This window comes from Salvelinus sp. IW2-2015, linkage group LG20 (genome assembly GCF_002910315.2).
Source record: "Salvelinus sp. IW2-2015 linkage group LG20, ASM291031v2, whole genome shotgun sequence".
NCBI classification, from domain to species: Eukaryota; Metazoa; Chordata; class Actinopteri; order Salmoniformes; family Salmonidae; genus Salvelinus; species Salvelinus sp. IW2-2015.
Genome location: NC_036860.1, coordinates 49,858,782 through 49,882,338, shown reverse-complemented (window position 1 = coordinate 49,882,338; position 23,557 = coordinate 49,858,782). Strand labels below are relative to the sequence as shown.

Sequence of the window (23,557 nt, the reverse complement as noted above, 5' to 3'; positions counted from 1 at the left end):
AATGTAGAAAATAGTACAAATAAAGGAAACCCTGGATTGAGTAGGTGTCCAAACTTTTGACTGGTACTGTATGTAAATGTGATGGTTCCTGTGGTGTGTGTGTGATTTTATTTATTTATTTTTTACAAAATGTCTGAATAGTTTTTGCTTTGTCATTATGCTGTATTGTGCGTAGATTACTGAGGGGAAAAATTGTATTACAGCTAATTTTCCCCTCCCCACTCAGACTGCCAGGCAGTCCCAGCTAAATTCTTGCTTGCTTAAGAAATATTGTTTTGCTAAAAACATATTTTTGTCAGTTTCCATGGAAATCTATTACAGTGAGGTTTTTAATTGTTATCCAGAAATGATTTGATATTGATATAAAAACAGCTGCGTTTCCTTAAGAATCCAGGGGAGCCAGCTTCTAGTTTTAATGCATACTAATAACCTGTTCAAAATGCTCTATGGTCTTATCAAGAAGGAATTTACAAGATAGATTGGATTCTATTATATTTTTGTCAATAAGCAGACGCAATTATTAATTGCCCTAAGGGGACCAGTTATATTTAATTTATTTGAAATTTATATGTAATTATTGAACTGTGGTGGCATTTGTGTCCACTGGATTTGCAACTGTGAAAAATACTTAAAATGACAGTTCAATATCAACCAAAACATTTGATGTGTAACTGTGTATCAATGATAAAACATAATGCAAGTGTTTTATACTGCAAAACTTTTTTTGCATTGTATAAAGTACTTAGGGCAGGGGTGCTCAAACTTTTGGCCTGGTGGGCCCTGGGCTGAACAAATAGACATGTTTTATTTAGAATTATAAACTGGGTCATTCGAGCCCTGGATGCTGATTGGCTGACAGCCGTGGTATATCAGACCGTATACCACGGGTATGACAACCTGCATTTTAACTGCTCTAGTAATGTTGGTAACCGGTTTGTAATATCAATAAGGCACCTCTGGGGTTTGTGGTATATGGCCAATATACCACGGCTAAGGGCTATATCCCGGCACTCCGCGTTGCGTCGTACTAAGGAACAGCCCTAATGCCTTGGTATATTGGCCATATACCACACCGTCTCGTGCCTTATTGCTTAAATATAAAATGTAAAACATTGCATTTTAGGTCTTAAAACAACTGCTTTTTTAAAATAAAATTACAATTCAAACATTAATCAAATCATAGCAATATAATTTGATACCTAACACATTCTGATTACCAGTATTAAAGATGTATTACATTTTTACCATTGCAACCAAGTTTCTATGTTCATAAGACTAATCACTTGAGTAAGGGCAGTTTAAATCAAATTTCATGTGATTCTACTTATTGTGTCATGGAATAGAGAGAAAATGTTGCAGTTTTAATTCTACTTCCTTGCAGTTCTACACATTTTGCCATAGCTTATGAACATGGCATAAGTCATCTGAGTGAGAAACTAACAAAATCAATGGGGGGCCCCTGGGCACGTGCCTTTGGTTTCCCCGTCAGTAATTTGGCTATGATTACTACAAGGTTTAATTAGCTGGCTGGACCAACTTACCTAGCAATCTATAACATGTTAGCTGACATGGGCTAATTGAGTGACTGACATAAGAGGAAAACTGCTGATGCACTACCAAATTTCGATTTGCATGTTGTGTATTCTGCAATGCTATCTCTCAACAGTAAGTTGAGACCCCTGACTTCCTGATTATACTTTTTTGAAAGATAGACATACTGTACAGTATAGCCCTGGTGAGAGTTGGCATGTGTGTCTTTCAAATGAAACTGTTCCAACTTTAAGGCCTCGTGCTTCTTCTTGGCCGTCAAATAAGTTAAACTGTCATATTGTAAGTACATTTTATGGAGAAACACACATTTTAAAATGTATCTTAAATGACTGCATTTTCATGACTTTGACGATGCAAATTTGAGACTCATTCTTAGCCTACAAAACAAGAACCCGGAAGTAAAAATGCCACGTCATTTCATGGTATATAGCTAAGCTCTTGTGACAGAATATAAACACAAATGTAGACATCTGTTGCCGATACTTGCTTCATCTGAGATGGGGGAACAAACATTTTCCGGGTAAGAGCACAGCATCACTGATTCTCTTGACGAATCAAGGTAGAGATCGAAGTGGAGGCCAGATTTTTGCCAGAATTTACATAGTGGGTAGGGGCTGAATCTCCCTTTTGCGCTCAGATTTTAACCCCCAAACATAAACCAAGTAGCTAGCTAGATAGTGCACACAAGATTTGGTTCTGGGTTCAGAGATTTATGAAAAATATAAGGAAGGTTAACATGAAACAACTACAGTATGTACATTTTAAAGTAAGTGAAACACACATTTACACTTTTCATTGTTTTTAATAATATGCAAAGGAAAATAAACAAGGAACACAACATGTACACTAAGACCTACCTGACAAATCATATCAATAGCTGAAAATGGACAATCAATTTACAGGTTACGGGAGGGGGGGGGGGTCATTCTTAAATAGACTCATTCAATAGTAGTCACTTCACATAAGAGACGTTGTAAAAATACAACAAACTTTCAAAGATTCGGTAATACCATTTTGATGGTCAGAATTGCCTCATCTTTAAGAAGTCATGCAACTTTGAATTTTACTCACAAAATATTTAAATCAATACTACTACAGAAGGTAGTCAAAAAGCATTAACAATTGATTTTGTAAGAAAAATGTTCAGCCATTATATTTTGTAACAGACAAATGTCAGTAACATGTACACAAATAATTGTACCATTTACACAAAAACAGGTTAATATACAAATGTATAAATACATACAGCTATGTCCATTTTGACTTTTTAATATACTTGTGATATCATTTACTTGTAGGCTTATATGGAAATTTCAATGTTGGTCTACCATGGTACATTTTAAAGTAAAGTTAATGATGGAAAATCGTTTATTGCTTGACAGAGCAATCCTGTTTTCCAAATCAATCTAAAAAGAATGTTGAAAACATGTATAATGATAAACAAAATAGTAATTGCATGATTACTGGGTGTATAAAGAGAGAGCTTCTTTGTGATCATTTCCTTCAATCTATTTACCACAGAATTAAAGTTCAGTAATGTGGACTCAGTATGGTAGACACAACTGCTGTTAATTTTACTTTACAGATTATTTAAAAGTTACATGAACTGTAAAATAATATATGGTATAACATCTATGCTTTTTTAAGGCAATTGCATGGCCTTCATATTTAGGGCCCTATAAAAATCTGCAGACATCACGGAATCCAGACAAATGGATTTCAACAATATTCAAAAGTGTTGAATTTAGTAGAATATGAATCAAATGTTTATTTAAACAAGTTCCTCACAAGATATGAAAATAATGCATCAGTTATTTTATTTTCCTGAAACTTTCTGAAGAAGCAATGGCATGGGAATGCCCCTGTCTGTGTGGTGGCCGCACTTTGTGTAACCAGTTAGCGACGCTAATGATAACTGTATTGTGGCTATTGTCATTTTTACAGTGCAAAACAAAAATTTAAAACCAATCTGAAATCAGAAAACGTAAATGTGAAAAAATACTAAACTGAATTTGACAACAAAACAAAAAAATATATATATATAATTATAGGGCCCTATAGTACATTTTGAATTAGTACTCAGAGATATTTTCCAATTTGGGTTGCCTGATTTGAGATGTTTTTTAAGGAAAACCCTGTAATGAGTATATTTTCTTCTCAAGATGAGTAACAAATGAATACAACAATACCAATCAATGTACAGTATGTACCCATGGTCTTAACAAATTGTAATCTGATGTATTAAACATTCAAATTAACAATGTCATTGCTTATAGGCATAGCCTGTCTCCCTAGAAGAGAAAATGTCAGATATTTTCAGATGAGCAATTGTATCCTAGGACTGAATTCAATCAAATCTGCTGTAGCAATATTTATGCAGTATCCTTGTGTACACAACTTCTGTAATGTACACGTGTCTTAATCTGCAGTTTTTACCAAAACCATTTTGCCATTGTGTTTAGCACTTTGGACAACTGCTAATGTAAAAATGACTTTATGAAATACATTTCATCGATTGTTCGTAAGGGAAATAGTATATTTATATAAATGCTACTTCTTGAAAATTGCAATGGGGTTTGATTGAATTGAGCTACTTAGATAATTGCAGTCCATTTATAAGAATTATGGTTGTCAACAACAAAAGTTTCTCACATCTCAATTGACAGTAATATGAGTTATAGAGAAAGGGTTTAAGTCACAATGTAAATACAGCTTTATGCACAAACTATTGACGAGATATACACTCAGTGGCCAGTTTTTATTCACTCCTTTCATGAAAATGGTTCTTCCTACCGACAGTGATTCACGTGGCTGTGGCTTGCTGTATAAAGAAGGCAGGCGGGCATTGAGGCATTCAGTTACTGTTCGATTTAATGTTAGGATGGGCAAAACGAGGGACCTAAGCAAATTTGAGCGTGGTATGATTGTCGGTGCCAGGTGCACCAGTTCTTATCCAGAGCGTCTTACAGGAGCAATTAGGGTTAAGTGCCTTGCTTAAGGGCACATGAACAGATTATTCACCTTGTCAGCTCTGAGATTCCAATCTGTCAGTTACTGGCCCAATGCTCTAACCACTAGGATACCACCATTTGCTCAATCAGATGTCGAAGACCATGAAAATGGGATCTTTCTGGAGTTTTTTGTTTTCAAGATATCTACATGAAGATTTCAGCATTTTAAAGGCATATAATTACATTCTTAATATGATAATGCATTTCACCTAATCTAAAATATGAAACTGTTTGATTTTATGAAGTAATTTAAGCCACAGTTGGCATATAAAAACAAAGACAGGGAATTTGTTGAATTAAACTATTGTTTTGTGCTATCCTTGAATCCAAAGTTTTATTTTGTTGAGGTATCTGAACAAAAATGTCACTCACTTAGTTTGAACTAATGACTATATGAATGGACACCATTCATTCCTATGTGAAGACTCAATAGAGCACTTGAAGCCAAGGAAGTCTGATAAGATTGCGTATCATGCGTACATAACATGCGCAGTTTGAGCTACTCCAGGAAGTGACGTTACAGGCTAGCTCTATGCTGCCCCATCTCATTGAGTAACTAAAGTTGAAGGCTGACTGGGATACTGCAGGCTGGCATTAGCTACTAAATTATCCTTGTGCGATTTTGAAAATAATTGGTTCAGGGACATACATTTGGTGTAATAGAGGCAATTATTGGCACCATGATTGTTATTTTTTTACACGATTGACCACGAAGATTGCTATTTTCCCATTCACTATAATGGGGGATCCTGTTTTCTTCAAACAATGCCTGCAGTACCAAGGTCGGACTTGAACTTCAAGGCTTCAATGAGAAGAGGCATTCGTTCTCCCCTGGCTTGAACATTGTTTGCATTTAATGGACCTCATGATAGAGCAATTGTTGGTGACAAATGGCCACATGAATTTGGCACGCTATTTCCCCCCACTTCTAAAACCAAAGTTCCACCCCTGTTGTTTTCAATAAAGATTAAATCATTCTAACATCTACAAACACATGGCGCATGCACCTCTGTATGTTCTGATGAACTAAAAAATGCAAATATTCAGGCAGAGTTAAACCTTAGAGGATTTTCAGCAGTAATAGATTATGAGTATGTTCAGTTTGACCAACTAATTTGGGCACAATACTGTCATGTGTGACGCAAAAGAGTCATCTGAAACTACATGCAGACTAAATGTGCAGAAAATATTCAAAATGCGCAGACTAAATGCGCAGAAAATATTCTGGAAAGTTATTAATTCCAATTGTCTCGCTTTGTGTCTGGAATTAGTTAGTCACTTTGGGTGGATAGATTAAAGTATGACTGTACCATTAGAATTACTGTTTGTTCACTACCTAAATAACTAGCAAGAAAGTTTTAAATACTGTACAATACATGTAGTGATGTATGCATTGTATATGTATATTAAAAATAGCATTCTAGTACACCATAGTCAGTCGGATACAACCGTTGAGTAGTTAGCTAGTAAATACAGATAGACGGTGTATGTAAGAGTATACTGCAAACGACTGTTTCACACTCCTTTTGGTATTTTTTTTTTTTTGCATAGCACAATCTCATGAAAGTTCCTAAAGTAGAGATATGCATAGCTATGTTTAACTGTTTCTGCATGTTGTTTAGTGTTGTCTTCATCCAGTCAATGGATGATATTCTTCTGATTCTTACATTTGACATAACACTACTAGTCTTGTGTATTTTTTTTTCTTGAAATACAGGACAGATTGGGCTGTCAACAAGGTGACACCTTGCAACTTGAAATAAATGCTAAAACCTTGCTGCCCTTCTGAGAAAATTATCTCAATTATGTCTGATAAGCGGCTAAACTACTGTAATGATACAATGATTTCAGAAATGGTACATTGAGCTATTAGATATAAAAAAAATGGGAGAGAGAGAACATTACAAGGGAAACACAACAGAGCCTTGGCTGAAGTATATAGAGGCAGCTTGGATTGGATTTTTTTCTCAGTATGATGGCAAATCCTGCTACTTGTGGAACAGGATTGGTTTGGCCAAGCCTGCCAGGATCTTTGGCAAATGTACTGAGATTATCTCTGCAATCATCTCTGGAAAGTTGACCTTGGTGGGCAGAGACTGGGCCTGGACAAACAGATCAAATGTAAACTGCTGGAGTTTCCTCACAACCTGGGGGTTGGAAAGATGGACAGAGACAAGACAAGGTTACAATTCTGTCACATTCTACGATTTTGCTTTGGAAAACAAAGTAAGAATTTCATAACTTAGAATGTATGATAAAATCTGCTATGACAACAGAATAAATCAAATACAGTTATTGAGGATGCACATTGTCTCTCACCGGTTGGAGGGAATCCATGAGACGGGTGAGTTGATACAACCTCTGAGAGCAGTTGGACTTCCTTCCGTAGTTAATGACGCGACCAAGTTCATTGATGTAGGTCAGCCGCAATTCATCAAAGTACTTCTGACTCTTAAGACCGTCCACTGGAACTGCAAATGAGACAGCATGTAGTTGTTTTGTCCACAATATTGAATCTCTGTTGTTAAACTATTTTTTTTAAATGCACTGTTTGGTTCCAATGGAAGCTACACTATACTGTATATACTAAAGTATGTGGACATCCCTTCAAATTAGTGGATTTGGCTATTTCAGCCAAACCTGTTACTGACAGGTGTATAAAATCGAGCACACAGCCATGCAATTTCAATAGACCAACATTGGCAGTAGAATGGCCTTACTGAAGAGCTCAGTGATTTTCAATGCGGCACCGTCATAGGATGCCACCTTTCCAACAAGTCACTAAGTCAAATTTCTGCCCTGCTAGAGCTGCCCTGGTCAACTGTAAGTCCACTAATTTGAAGCGTTGTCCACATACCTTTGTATATGTAGTCTATATCAACTCCATCTACTGTCCACAATACATGAACAACAAAAGATTGCTGTTATTGTGAAGTGGAAACTTCTAGGAGCAACAACGGCTCAGCCGTGAAGTGGTAGGCCATGCAAGCTCACAGAACAGGACCGACGAGTGCTGAAGCGCGTAGCGTGTAAAAATTGCCTGTCCTCGTTTGCAACACTCACTACAGAGTTCCAAACTGCTTCTGGAAGCAACATCAGCACAAGAACTGTTCGTCGGGAGCTTCATGAAATGGTATTCCATAGCCGAGCAGCTGCACACAAGCCTAAAATCACCATAGCGCAATGATGAGTGTCTGCTGGAGTGGTGTAAAGCTTGCCGCCATTGGACATTGGAGCAGTGGAAACGCGTTCTCTGGAGTGATGAACCAATCCCGCTTCACCATCTGGCAGTCCGACGGACGAATCTGGGTTTGGCGGATGCCAGGAGAACACTACCTGCCCCAATGCATAGTGCCAACTATAAAGTTTGGTGGAGGAGGAATAATGGTCTGGGGCTGTTTTTCATGTTTCGGGCTAGGCCCCTTAGTTCCAGTGAAGGGAAACCTTAATGCTACAGCATACAATGACATTCTAGACGATTCTGTGCTTCCAACTTTGTGGCAACTGTTTGGGCAATGCCCTTTCCTGTTTCAGCATTACAATGCCCCCATGCACAAAGTGAGGTCCATGCAGAAATGGTTTGTCAATCGGTGTGGAAGAACTTGACTGACCTGCACAGAGCCCTGACCTCATCCCCATCGAGCACCTTTGGGATGAATTGGAACGCCGACTGTGAGTCAGGCCTAATCACCCAACATCAGTGCCCGACCTCACTAATACTCTTGTGGCTGAATGGAAGCAAGGCCCTGCAGCAATGTTCCAACATCTAGTGGAAAGCCTTTCCAGAAGAGTGGAGACTGTTATAGCAGCAAAGGGGGTACCAACTCCATATTAATGCCCATGATTTTGGAATGAGATGTTCGACGAGCAGGTGTGCACATACTTTTGGTCATGTAGTGTATCTCAAATTGTACTCCATTTCAACAGCATTATGAAAATGGCCTAGAGGAAATTGCTTGCAAATCAATTTCATGAAAGAAGAAATACACAATGTGATGCTTTCTATAGTCTGTTAATGGACCTCTCAGCCTTTGTCTGGGCAACAACACTCACTGATGCTGAAGAGGAGCAGGGCCTTCATGCAGAGGAACTCGTCCTGAGTGACTTGCAGCAGGACAAACTCCTGGGAGAGGTGTCTCATCCGTAGGCAGTGATCGAACATGCTAGAGATGTGCATCCGATGGCTGGGGAGACGTGAGAAAAGAGAGGAGGAACAGGGTGAGATAGAGTATATTGAGAATGAGCCAATAAAAAGACCGGGGGGAATATATTGGGGAATATTTTAAGAAAGGGATCATCTGTTGCTATGAGAGATTATGTATAGAGGGGGCAAATAGATGAGAGGATAAGATGGCGAGACCAGTATGTGAAACTTTTGCAATGATTACAAAATTGGCGTCCTCCCTCTTTTTGAAGATAGTTATATGTGACCTTTGACCTACTGCTAAGCGGGAACATCTGGTTGTAATGATGTCATCTCAACCAGTTGTGCCCGCAGAGTATACCGTCTGAATACAGGATTGCAGTGATTGGTACTGAATCTTTATTTTTATTTTTCGTAGTTAATAAAAAAACAAAATGTCATGTGGAGATGTAGCTACTGGAAGCTCACACACATTTTTTTGCATAAAGAAGTAGGAATTTCCTTTTTTGGCATCAGACCTGCCTAATTCTCACTTGAATCATAGTTTTTGTGTTTCATAGGCTAAATGACACATTCTGTTAACATCTGACTCAAAAGTGATCTGTTCTTGCAATTTGTAGTCTATGACATTTCAGATCTAGATATGATAAATATTACAAAGTAGTTTGGATGTAGTGAACAATTTTTTTCAAAGTAACTTTAAGTAAACTATATTTTACTCAAGGGTAGCTTTAGTGTAGCTTAACTTCTTCCAGTGTGGTAGCTTGGTAAACTATATAATCTTCCCCAACACTACTTATAGTACATGTTAGAATGTTATATTCTCTATATTACTTAGCTACATGGATCAATGCTAATAAGGGTACTCTAGTTCCAACATTTATATTACCAATAATAATGCATTCAATATAGGTAATATACACTACATGACCAAAAGTATGAGGACACCTCCATGTCGAACATCTCATTCCAAACTCATGGACATTAATATGGGGTTGGTCCCCCCCTTTTCTGCTATAACAACCTCCACTCTTCTGGGAAGGCTTTCAAGTAAATGTTTGAACATTGCTGCAAGGACTTGCTTCCATTCAGCCACAAGAACCTTAGTGAGGTTGGGCACTGTTGTTGGGCGATTGGGTCTGGCTCGCAGTCAGCGTTCCAATTAATCCCAAAGGTGTTCGATGGGGTTGAGGTCAGGACTCCGAGCAGGCCAGTCAATTTATTCCACACGAATCTCAAAAAAAAGATTCTATATGAACCTCGCTTGTGCACGGGGGCATTGTCATGCTGAAACAGGAAAGGACCTTCCCCAAACTGTTACCACAAAGTTAAAAGCACAGTTTCGTCTAGAATGTCATTGTATACTGTTCACTGGAACATAGGGGCCTAGCGCAAACCATGAAAAACAGCCCCAGACCATTATTCCTCCTCCACCAAACTTTACAGTCGGCACTATGCATTGGGGCAGGTAGCGTCTCCTGGCATCCGCTAAACCCAGATTTGTCCATTGGACTGCCAGATGGTGATGCGTGACTCATCACTCCAGAGAACGCATGTCCAATGGCGGCAAGCTTTGCACCACTCCAGCCGACACTTGTCATTGCGCATGGTGATTTTAGGCTTATGTGCGGCTGCTCGGCCATGGAACACCATTCATTTCATGAAGCTCCCAACATTTTGTTGCATTACAACCTGTAATTTAAAATGATTTTTATTTGTAATTTCATGTAATGGACATACACAAAATAGTCCAAATTGGTGAAATACAAAAAAATTACTTGTTTCAAAAAATTATAAAAAACGGAAAAGTGGTGCGTGCATATGTATTCACTCCCTTTGCTATGAAGCCCCTAAATAAGATCTGGTGCAACCAATTACCTTGAAGTCACATAATTAGTTAGAGTGCACAAAGGTGGACTTTATTTAAGTGTCACAGGATCTGTCACATGATCTCAGTGTATATATACACCTGTTCTGAAAGGCCCCAGAGTCTGTAACACCACCAAGCAAGCGGCACTATGAAGACCAAGGAGCTCTCCAAACAGGCCAGGCCATACTGCTAAAGCAACACTCGAGTGGTTTAAGGGGAAACAATTAAATGTCTTGGGATGGCCTAGTCAAAGCCCAGACCTCAATCCAATTGAGAATCTGTGGTATGACTTAAAGATGTACACCAGTAGAATCCATCCAACTTGAAGGAGCTGGAGCAGGTTTGCCTTGAAGAATGGGCAAAAATTCAAGTGGCTAGATGTGCCAAGCTGATAGAGACATAGTCCAAGAGACTTGCAGCTGCAAAAGGTGGTTCTACAAAGTATTGACTTTGGGGGGTGAATAGTTATGCATGCTCAAGTTCTGTTTTTTTGTCTTATTTCTTGTTTGTTTTACAATTTTGCATCTTCAAAGTGGTAGGCATGTTGTGTAAATCAAATGATACAAACCCCCCAAAAATCAATTTTAATTCCAGGGTGTAAGGTAACAAAATAGGAAAAACGCCAAGGGGAGGTGAATACTTTCGCAAGCCACTGTACCTAAGTGACCGAGTGAATAGAAGGAAGCCTGTGCAGAATAAACATGCACCCTGTTTGTGACAAGGCACTAAAGTAATACTGCAAAAAATGTGGCAAAGCAATTCACTTTTTGTCCTGAATACAAAGTTTTTTGTTTGGGGCAAATCCAATACAACACATTACTGAGTACCATATTTTCAAGCATAGTGGTGGCTGCATCATGTTATGGGTATGCTTGTAATCGTTAACGACTGGGGAGCTTTTCAGGATAAAAACGAAATGGAGCTAAGCACAGGCAAAATCCTAGAGGAAAACATGTTTCTACCAGACACGGGGAGATGAATTCACCTTTCAGCAGAACAATAACCTAAAACACCAAGCCAAATCTACACAGGAGTTGCTTACCAAGAAGACAGTGAATGTTCCGGAGTGGCCGAGTCACAGTTTTGACTTAAATATGCTTGAAAATCTATGGCAAGACTTGAAAATGGTTGTCTAGCAATGATCAACAACCAATTTGACAGAGCTGAGAATAATGGGCAAATATTGTACAATCCAGGTGTGCAAAGCTCTTAGAGAATTACTGAGCAAGACTCACAGCTGTAATCACTGCCAAAGATGATTCTACCATGTATTGACTCGGCTGTGAATACTTATGTAAATTTGATATTTCTGTATTTCATTTAAAATACATTTGCAAAAAATTCTAAAAACATGTTTTCACTTTGTCATTATTGGGTATTGTGTGTAGATGGGTGAGAGAGAAAATATATATTAATCCAGGCTGTAAGACAAATACATTTGGAATAAGTCCAGGGGTATGAATACTTTCTGAAGACACTGTATGATTGAAGGCAAAAACAAATCTAATATTCCTCAGGACTTTCCATGTGACAAAAGAACACCGAACAAGGAAATTAAATATAAATGTTACTGAAAGCCAGGTTTGTAAGCCCTTGTGCACATCTAATTCTAGACATATCAGTGAGAAAGATAGACCGAGAGTGAGCAGGAGGTAGCGAGGGAGAAAGAGTGAGAGAGAAAAGAGAGAGAAACAGAGACAGAAAGAGATGGACAAAAAAATGAAAATTGGTATCTGCCATACTTATTACAGCCAACTCACTGGAGGAAATCTCCACCAACAAAATGGGGACAACGCTGAGTTGGTGGCCCTGGTGGTAATAAGGTAATTTAGCGGAGATAATTGAATTCACTATCACATCGTATCACATACTCATTGAAAACAAGGTCCGGGGCGAAATAGAGCATTCTGCCGTTGGCATTCTTGTAGGACCTCCATCCCAAGCCGAACACCATCACCCCCATCCATGAATGCTGGATGACTGTCATCTGGTCATCCACATGCAGATTCCGAAAACCTGAGAAGAAAATGAATAACCACATGGAAATGGATAACAATCATTGATTAGAATATAATTATCATAATATGATACATGCCTTCTCTACCTCCAATGTGCTGCAATGCCATTGCAAACTTGTTATAAATAAAATGTCATCTTCTAAACAATTAATCAAGAACAACATGGAAATACATTTCTTCTATTCCAGTACTGTACCTGGCAAGCCTTTGGCCCACTTGACCACTTTGACAAGTTGGCGCTCCCCAAGTTCGTTGAGGCTGGTGAGCAGCGCTGCAGCTGAGTCCGGCTGGCATTGGTCATGTCCCGCATTTACCACCTCTGGCTCAATGGATTCCAAGATGTTAAGGAACACCAGCTGGGAATGGAAGCTCAGGCCGGATTGGGGAGAGACTCCCTGGATGGTATCAGTGGGGCCTTGAGTGGGCAGATCCTCCTCCGGACTCTTCAGCTGTACAATCTTCTTCAGTTTACGTGCTACATAAGGTCAAGAAATGGGACACGGATGAGTAATGGTAGAAGAATAGTGTAATATTTGGTGCAGCTGTTGTGAGAGAAAAATTACAAGATTGTTATAATACTGTTTATGCATCTCTAATAGCTTTGATTCTCTTATCTGTGTCTATGGGACTGAGTTGGGCCTCTGGAGCTTGAGCTGACTATTGATTCATGACTTGGTGATAAAAACCTACAGCTGGCATTCCATAGATAAGATGTGGTGTGTATGACCCGAGATAGAGATAGCCTGGAGGAGTAGAACACTCCCTTATTGCGTCTAATCATTCTTGCATCTGGGAAATGGCACCGGGTGTAGATGACCACAGGAGATTAACCCAAGGTGGCTTATGATGCCCCCCGATCAGCATTGGAGGGGTGGAACCAGCCCTGGCTAAGCATTTTTAGGTCTCCTATAGAAGATCTCTGTTTTTTCATTAAAGGTTAAACTCTCAGCAACACACCTGGGAGTGTGCGGTAGACCAGCTTCATTATTGCAATAATTAATCAATATTAAATAAAGATGATTGTTTGAAGAAATTACAAAGTCTCTCTCAGTTTTCATGAATTTCCACAACACTGTTAACAATTTTCAAATCAGAGGAAAGGAAAACGTGAGAGGAATGAAAGTTTAAATATAACAAAAGAACAACAGAGAAGGACGTACCAAGGGAGAGCATACTCTTGACAGGTGAGACTGTAAGAAGATATGTCACACTGTAAGCTATAGTGAAAAGCCAACTTGTTTCAAATAATATCCCATTCAAAGTTTAATTATGATATACAGTGCATTCGGAAAGTATTCAGACTCCTTGACTAAATACAATGTTTCCACATAAATCTACACACAATACCCCATAATGACAAAGTGAAAACAGGTTTTTAGAATTGTTTGCTAATTTATATTTTAAAATATAAAAAATCTATCACATTTACATAAGTATGCAGACCCTTTAACTCAGTACTTTGTTGAAGCACCTTTGGCAGCAATTACAGCATCAAGTCTTATTGGGTATGACGCTACAAGCTTGGCACACCTGTATTTGGGGAATTTATTTTTTAAATTATTTAAAAAAAAACTGAAATATCAATTTACATAAGTATAGAGACTAGAAATTGAGCTCAGGTGCATCCTGTTTCCATTACAAATCCTTGAGCTGTTTCTCCAACTTGGTTTCAGTCCACCTGTGGTAAATTCAATTGATTGGACATGATTTGGAAAGGCACACACCTGTCTATATAAGGTCCTACAGTTGACTGTGCATGTTGGAGCAAAAACCAAGCCATGAGGTTGAAGGAATTGTCCGTAGAGCTCCAAGACAGGATTGTGTTGAGGCAAAGATCTGGGTAAGAGTACCAAAACATTTCGGCAGCATTGAAGGTCCCTAAGAACACAGTGGCCTCCATCATTCTTAAATGGAAGAAGTTTGGAACCACCAAGACTCTCCCTAGAGCTGGCCGCCCGACCAAACTGAGCAATCGTTCCTCTGTGGAGATGGGAGAACCTTCCAGAAGGACATCTATCTCTGCAGCACTCCACGAATCAGGCGTTTATGGTAGTGGTCAGACGGAAGCCACTCCTCAGTAAAAAGCTTATGACAGCCCGCTTGGAGTTTGCCAAAAGGCACCTAATGGACTCTCAGACCATGAGAAACAAGATTTTTTGGTCTGATAAACCAAGATTGAACTCTTTGGACTGAATGCCAAGCGTCACGTCTGGAGGAAACCTGGCACCATCCTTATGGTGAATCATGGTAGTGGCAGCTTCATGCTGTGTGGATGTTTTTCAGTGGCAGGGACTGAGACACTAATCAGGATCGAGGGAAAGATGAATGGAGCAAAGTACAGAGAGATCCTTGATGAAAACCTGCTCCAGAGTGCTCAAGACCTTAGACTGGGGTGAAGGTTCACCTTCCAACAGGAAAACGACCTTAAGCACACAGCCAAGACAACGCAGGAGTGGTTTCGGGACAAGTCCCTGAATGTCCTTGAGTGGCCCAGCCAGTGCCTGGACTTGAACCTGATCAAAAATCTCTGTATAGACCCTGAAAATAGTGTGCAACAACGCTTCCATTCCAACCTGACAGAGCTTGAGAGGATCTGCAGAGAAGAATGGGAGAAACTCCACAAATACACTGTGCCAAGCTTGTAGCGTAATACGCAAGAAAATGTGAGGCTGTAATCACTGCCAATGGTGCTTCAACAAAGTACTGAGTATAAGGGTCTAAACACTTATGTAAATTATATATACAGTACCAGTCAAAAGTTTGGACACCTACTCATTCAAGGGTTTTATATATTTTTACAATTTTCTACATTGTAAAAAAGTGAAGACATCAAAACAATGAAATAACACCTATGGAATCATGTAGTGACGAAAAAAAGTGTTTACAGTTGAAGTCGGAAGTTAACATACTGTTACGGGTGTGTACTGGAGACGAAGTCAGGTGCAGGAGAGCAGAGTGTAGTTAACAGGCGCACTTTTTATTCCGGTCCAAACGAAAGCACATAAGTACATAAACGTACCCAAAACACGGAACATGAACAAAAGTCTGGCGCGTGACAATACCCACATAACATAAAACAATTTCACACAAAGACATGGAGGGGGAACAGAGGACTAAATACATTCAGTGTGATTAGGGAATGAAAACCAGGTGTGTATGAAACAAGACAAAACAAATGGAAATATGAAATGGAGCGGCGATGGCTAGAAAGCCGGTGACGTCGATCGCCGAACGCCGCCCGAACAAGGAGAGGGGCCGACTTCGGCGGAAGTCGTGAAACATACACTTAGGTTGGAGTCATTAAAACTCGTTTTTCAACCACTCCACAGATTTCTTGTTAACCTCTCTAGGGTATGAAGGATGGTAGCGTCTCACCTCAGAAATAGTCATCATAAATGTTGATGAAAATACAAGTGTTACACATTGAATTTTAGATCCACTTCTCCTTAATGCAACCGCTGTGTCAGATTTCAAAAAAACTTTACGGAAAAAGCAAACCATGCAATAATCTGAGTACAGTGCTCAGACGACAAATCAACCCAAAGAGATATCCGCCATGTTGGAGTCAACATAAGTCAGAAATAGCATTATAAATATTCACTCACCTTTGATGATCTTCATCAGAATGCACTCGCAGGAATCCCAGTTCCACAATAAATGTTTGTTTTGTTCGATAATGTCCATCATTTATGTCCAAATTCCTCCTTGATGTTTGCGTGTTCAGTACACAATCTAAACTCACGACGCGCGTGCAAGTCCAGCTGAAAGTACGGACGAAAAGTCCAAAAAGTTCCGTTACAGTCCGTAGAAACATGTCAAACGATGTATAGAATAAATTTTTAGGATGTTTTTAACATAAATCTTCAATAATGTTCCAACCGGAATTCCTTTGTCTTCAGCAATCCAATGGAACGCAGCTAACTCTCACATGAATGCGCATGGTCAGCGCATGGTCAGCTTGTGGGACTCTGGGAGAGACCTTACTCAATCTCCTCTCATTCGCTCCCACTTCACAGTAGAAGCATCAAACAAGGTTCTAAAGACTGTTGACATCAAGTGGAAGCCTTAGGAAGTGCAACATGACCCCATTTCCACTGTATCTTGGATAAGCAAAGAGTTGAAAACCTACAAACCTCAGATTTCCCACTTCCTGGTTGGATTTTTTTCTCAGGTTTCTGTCTGCCATATGAGTTCTGTTATACTCACAGACATCATTCAAACAGTTTTAGAAACGACAGAGTGTTTTCTATCCAAATCTACTAATAATATACATATCCTAGGATCTGGGCCTGAGTAGCAGGCAGTTTACTCTGGGCACGCTTTTCATCCGGACGTGAAACTACTGCCCCCTACCCCAAAGAAGTTAACGAACTATAGTTTTGGCAGGTCGGCTAGGACATATACTTTGTGCATGAGACAAGTCATTTTTCCAACAATTGTTTACAGACAGATTATTTCACTTATAATTCACTGTATCACAATTTCAGTGGGTCAGAAGTTTACATACAAGTTAAGTTTAAACAGTTATATTTTTCTTTCATCAGACCAGAGGACATTTCTCCAAAAAGTACAATCTTTGTCCTCATGTGCAGTTGATAACCGTAGTCTTTTTTATGGCAGTTTTGGAGCAGTGGCTTCTTCCTTGCTGAGCGGCCTTTCAGGTTATGTTGATATAGGACTCGTTTTACTGTGGATATAGATACTTTTGTACCTGTTTCCTCCAGCATCTTCACAAGGTCCTTTGCTGTTGTTCTGGGATTGATTTGCATTTTTCGCACCAAAGTACTTTCATCTCTAGTAGATAGAACGCGTCTCCTTCCTGAGCAGTATGTCAGCGGCGTGGTCCCATGGTGTCCCATTGCGTACTATTGTTTGTACAGATGAACGTGGTACTTTCAGGCGTTTGGAAATTGCTCCCAAGGATGTACCAGACTTGTGGAGGTCTACAATTTTTTTTCTGAGGTCTTGGCTGATTTATTTAGATTTTCCCATGACGTCAAGCTAAGAGGCACTGAGTTTGAAGGTAGGCCTTAAAATACATCCACAGGTACACCTCCAATTTACTACAATGACTGTCACGTAGCCTATCAGAAGCTTCTAAAGCCATGACATCATTTTCTGGAATTTTCCAAGGTGTTTAAAGGCACAGTCAACTTAGTGTATGTAAACTTCTGACCCACTGGAATTGTGATACAGTGAATTATAAGTTAAATCATCTGTCTGTAAACAGTTGTTGGAAAAATTACTTGTGTACTGCACAAAGTAGATGTCCTAACCGACTTGCCAAAATTATAGTTTGTTGACAAGAAATTTGTGGAGTGGTTGAAAAACAAGTTTTAATGACTCCAACCTAAGTGTATGTAAACTTCCGACTTCAACTGTATATAACCCACCATTCACTCAATATAATTATTTCTGCCAGATAACACCGTGGAGTTGCTGAGCTCTAGGTTCACATGGTTATTTCAGCTGCCTCTATATTTATTTTATTTATTAACTAGGCAGGTCAGTTAAGAACAAATTCTTATTTTCAATGACAGCCTAGGAACAGTGGGTTATAACTGCCTTGTTCAAGGGCAGAATGACTGATTTTTACCTTGTCAGCTTGGGGATTCGATCTTGCAACCTTTCGGTTACTAGTCCAATGCTCTAACCACTAGGCTACCTGCCGCTCCGTGCTTGGCACTTGCGTGGGAGTGTGAGTGACAGAGAAATACTAATTGTTGCTTCCCAACTATCGGATCAATAACCTAATAGGCATTTCAAATACTCTAACTATAACCGTATGGCTAAGAGACATCCTCGCTGCTTTTACAAAGTTTTGTTGAAGTCTAAGGTGAGAATAGTTTTTCTGTGCATAGTTATTTCTCAGGTCAGTAGTTTAGTTCATCACAGTGGGACACTAGATGGAATCTAGAGGATAAGGGATCTTCAGTCTGCTTCCCCGTTTATCCCAGGCTTAAGAAGCCCCTGAATCATTGACTAATGATGTCCCTCAACATGTGGTGCATGCATAGTTGCTCTAACCTGGATGCAATCATGGGAACGTGAGACTTCATCTTCTCAGTCTTTGTGTTTGTGACATTAACGAAGGGCGTTATGCTTAAAACATGCATAGTAATATTGATAACAGTATTATTCAACAAATTATTAATATAATAAATTAGTAACAATTATGAATTTGCTCAGTGTGTGCCTCAACAGGCTTGGCCCCCACTACCACTACCCTCCTCAAAGGCACTAGGTCATGGCTCTGAGAACTATTTCAATTCTAGCTTGGCATATCGCTTTATGAGCACAGGCCCAGAATAGATCTGTCCAGCTCTTATACAGTATACTGTACATGTGAACACCTGTTTTAACCCTCTCAGAGCCTATTCATGTGAAATACATGTTTGGAAGCAATTGTAAAGATAATGGTGGAGAAATCATTGCATGTTAATCCCCAAAACGTATCATGTACTACCAATACTTTATCTAGCTAAGCCATCCATAGAAACACAGCCACAGGAAAGGAAAAATCTTATCTTGAATATTACCATAATTGTTCCAAATGCATAAAAGATAAATACACCAGGGCAAGGGATGACACATGGTCATGCATTTAGTGTCACACATGTTTGAGAGTTGAATTGTTAAAAGAGTCCAATGTTCCACAGAGAAAAAATATACCAGTTGTGAAGGATAACTAGGTGAGCAATGTGAGAGGGAGGATTGTATGTTGGCTAGGGAATCAATGGCCATAGCAACAGTGGGCAGAGCATTTGGTAAGGTCACACTTGGCTAAGTCAATGGGCACACCATGTCACAGGGATACACCTTGATATTATTAGCAGCTGAACAAATGTAGCAATCATTTACTGTACTGTTACATTATTATAATGGATGTACTTCAACACAGCAAACAAATTGTTTCCATATTTTAACGTTGGGATTAGTGTACTTTGTAATGTGTTATGCTGTTTTTCTATAAGTGTCTACCAGGGGTACAGTGCCGTGAAAAAGTATTTGCCCACTTTCTGTTTTTTCTATATTTGCATATTCTTTACACTGAATGGCTATCAGATCTTCAACCAAAACTTAATATTAGATAAAGGAAACCTGAGTGAACAAATAACACATTTGTATACTTATTTAATTAGCTAAGTTATACAGCACCCAATGCCCCTGTGGGAAAAAAGTGCCCCCTTACACTGGTTGTGCCACCTTTAGCTGCAATGACTGCAACCAAACACTTTCTTGTGGTTGTTGATCAAAATTCCTCCATGGCTGTGGAGGAATTTTGGCCCACTCTTCCATGCAGAACTGAACTGCAGCAACATTTGAGGGGTTTTGAGCATGAACTGCTCATTTCAGGTCCTGCTATAACATTGGGTTTAGGTCTGGACTTTGGCTAGGCCATTCCAAAATGTTATATTTCTTGCTTTTCAGCCATTCTGATGTAGATTTGCTTGTGTGTTTTGGATCATTGTCTTGCTGCATGTCCCAGCTGCACTTAAGCTTCAGCTCATGGAGGGATGGCCTGACATTCTCCTTTAGAACTCTCTGATACAGACCAGATTTCATGGTTCTTTCAATGATGGCAAGTCATCCAGGTCCTGAGGCAGCAAAGCATCCCCAAACCATCACACTACCACCACCATGCTTGACCATTGGTATGAGGTTCTTACTATGGAATGCAGTGTTTGGTTTTTGCCAGACATAACGAGACTCATGTCGTTAAAAAGTCGACTCAAGTTTGCCAAAACGCATCTATCAAGACTGGTCAAGTCTTTTGGAAGAATGTTATATGGGTAGATGCCCCAAACTTGTTGGACGACATGATTCCCCTTATGTCTGGCGAAAACCAAACACTGTCCAAAAATAGATGAAGCAACTGCAGATTGCCCCTTTAAGGAAATGTAGAGTGAACCATCGGTGCACCCTTGGATCCCAGTATTATTGTTCATTTATTCTTTCAATCTGCGTAATGAAAAGTGCCTCAGTAGCTGAATCATAATAAGCTGGTAAATCATGACATTTCTATTTCAGATGTAATAAATAACCCTTCATGTAATTTAGAGAAAGAAAATCATTAAAACATTCCTCCAAGGATTCACAAATATATTAACAATTTTAGTATCTTATCTTGGCACTGATCTTTGCATAACACATAGTAAATAGGTCAGGTTAAGATCTACGCCTCCTTCAAACTGATGCCAACCCAAACAAAGGCAGCCAAGGCATGAGTTCTCTCTGTAACTCACCCAATTTAGAGGAAATCTAAACATATACAATATACTGATTTCCACAATCTTTATGGAATGGCTCAGACGAGTGGAGGAGATCTATTAATTAAGAGGTACACATGGCATTTGGTATTATTTCAGATTTGTAGGTATAGCTCAACAATGTCAAGCTGAATACTTGAGCGCCACTGAGTGTACAAAACATTACACTTCCTAATATTGAGTTGCACTCTACATGGACTATACAAGGTGTCGAAAGCATTCCAGAAGGATGCTGGCCCATGTTGACTACAATGCTTCCCACAGTTGTGTCAAGTTGGCTGGATGTCCTTTGGGTGGTGGAACATGCTTGATACACATGGGAAACTGTTCACCGTACATTGCAGTTCTTGACACACTGAAACCTGTGCGCATGGCACCAACTATCATACCCCGTTTAAATATTTTGTCTTGCCCATTCACCCTCAATGGCACACATACACAATTCATGTCTCAATTGTCTCACGGCTTAAAAATCCTTCTTTAACCGGTCTCCTCCCCTTCATCTACACTGATTTGAAGTGGATTTAACAAGTGACATCAATAAGGGATCATAGCTTTTACCTTGATTCACCTGGTTAGTCTACAGTTGAAGTCAGAAGTTTACATACACCTTAGCCAAATACATTTAAAAACTCAGTTTTTCACAATTCCTGACATTTAATCCTAGTAAAAAGACCCTGTCTTAGGTCAGTTAGGATCACCACTTTATTTTAAGAATGTGAAATGTCAGAACAATAGTAGAGAGAATGATTTATTTCAGCTTTTATTTCTTTCATCACATTCCCAGTGGGTCAGAAGTTTACATACACTCAATTAGTATTTGGTAGCATTGCCTTTAAATTGTTTAACTTGGGTCAAACGTTTCGGGAAGACTTCCACAAGCTTCCCACAATAACTTGGGTGAATTTTGGCCCATTCCTCCTGACAGAGCTGGAGTAACTGAGTCACGTTTGTAGGCCTCCATGCTCACACACGCTTTTTCAGTTCTGCCCACACATTTTCTACGGGATTGAGGTCAGGGCTTTGTGATGGCCACTCCAATACCTTTTTTTGCCACAACTTTGGAAGTATGCTTGGGGTCATTTTTTATTTGGAAGACCCATTTGCGACCAAGCTGTAACTTCCTGACTGATGTCTTGAGATGTTGCTTCAATATATCCACATCATTTTCCTTACTCATGATGCCGTCTATTTTGTGAAGTAGACGCAGCAAAGCACCCCCACAACATGATGCTGTCCCTCCCGTGCTTCATGGTTGGAATGGTGTTCTTCGGCTTGCAAGCCTCCCCTTTTTTCCTCCAAACATAACGATGGTCATTATGGCCAAACAGTTCTATTTTTGTTTCATCAGACCAGAGGACATTTCTCCAAAAAGTACGATCTTTGTCCTCATGTGCAGTTGCAAACCGTAGTCTGGCTTTTTTTTAATGGCAGTTTTGGAGCAGTGTCTTCTTCCTTGCTGAGCGGCCTTTCAGGTTATGTCGATATAGGACTTGTTTTACTGTAGATATACTGTATGTCATGGAAAGAGAAGGTTTTCCTAATGTTTTGTACACTCAGGGTATATTATGTGGATGCATTATGTGGTTGCAGTATATTAATCAGTTTACACAAATGGTACAACTTGGGCTTGGCCTACAAGTGGACATGACTTAAATATAACAATGTTACATAACACAGCATATAACTACATGATGCATAAAATATGGAGATCATTTAGATCTAATTGATCCTGATATAAAGATCTTAAACAAACGTGAGTAATGCACAACTGGAATGGGTTAGGTTTAAGCATGTTAGCGAGTAGTTATGGTTAGAGTTTCATGTCTTAAACCCCGTTAGGTCGATGTCCACGGCCCACTGAAATCTAAATAGCATAATACAAAAACCCCTATCAAAATTCGTCAGTTTAAGCTGGAGATTGTTTTTTTGCATTGCATGCGTCTCAATCCACCGCAATCCACCGCCTACAAACTATTATGCCCTCTATTGAACGATGAGACTCTCACGAACACAAGTGTCTTGGGGCTCCTCTTAAGTCGGTACAGCCGACCTGCCAACTTCTTTCTGTCTGTAGCATCCGAACAGTTTGGGCTACACACTAATATGACCCCTCTGTGCAAAGATGAGACGCCCACAGGCCTCACATGACTCGTCTGAAGATCCACCCGTTACCAGTTTAAAAATATATGAAAGTATATAGGGAGACTGTTTAGTGTAAAAAATAATATATTTTTTTACAAATGTTTCCTGATCTTACTTATATGTCTCAGATATAGGACATACACTTAAAAATAAAATTACTTTAGATTTTTGGGGGGACTATCAGTTGTTCCATGTAGTGAGTCTGTTATTCATGGGTGGCAGATAGCCTAGCGGTTAAGAGCGTTGGGCCAGTAACTGAAAGGTCGCTGGTTAAAATCCCCGAGCAGACTAGGTGACAAATCTGTCGATGTGCCCTTGAGCAAGGCATTTAACCCTAATTGCTCCTCACTCAGATAAGACCGATAAGACCGTCTGCTAAATGACTAAAATGTAATTCAATATGTTTGTATGGGCTAATATCAGTAAGGCCAAATAAAATGTTTTATGAAATAATTTTTGTATGTATTGTTTTATTCTTCAAGGGGTCTTAAAATTCTAAATCAAATAGATCCTTCTTAAAACAATGACATATAGCTTAGTAGAACCCC

The 23,557-nt window shown here is 39.4% G+C and overlaps 1 protein-coding gene across 2 annotated transcripts in view; it reads right to left on the bottom strand.

Annotated features, from left to right (window-relative positions):
• Positions 1-2,391: 2,391 nt before the first annotated feature.
• The window catches only part of ar (androgen receptor), a 53,284-nt gene continuing 32,118 nt past the window's right edge, over positions 2,392-23,557 (bottom strand). For both annotated transcript variants that reach the window (XM_024013438.2, XM_024013439.2), the window contains exons 4-8: positions 12,791-13,069; positions 12,448-12,592; positions 8,616-8,746; positions 6,882-7,033; positions 2,392-6,709 (exon numbers count right to left, since the gene is read on the bottom strand). In XM_024013438.2, coding sequence (XP_023869206.1) covers positions 6,551-6,709; positions 6,882-7,033; positions 8,616-8,746; positions 12,448-12,592; positions 12,791-13,069 — 866 coding nt within the window. In that variant the 3' untranslated portion in view covers positions 2,392-6,550. The remainder of the gene's footprint in view (positions 6,710-6,881; positions 7,034-8,615; positions 8,747-12,447; positions 12,593-12,790; positions 13,070-23,557) is intronic.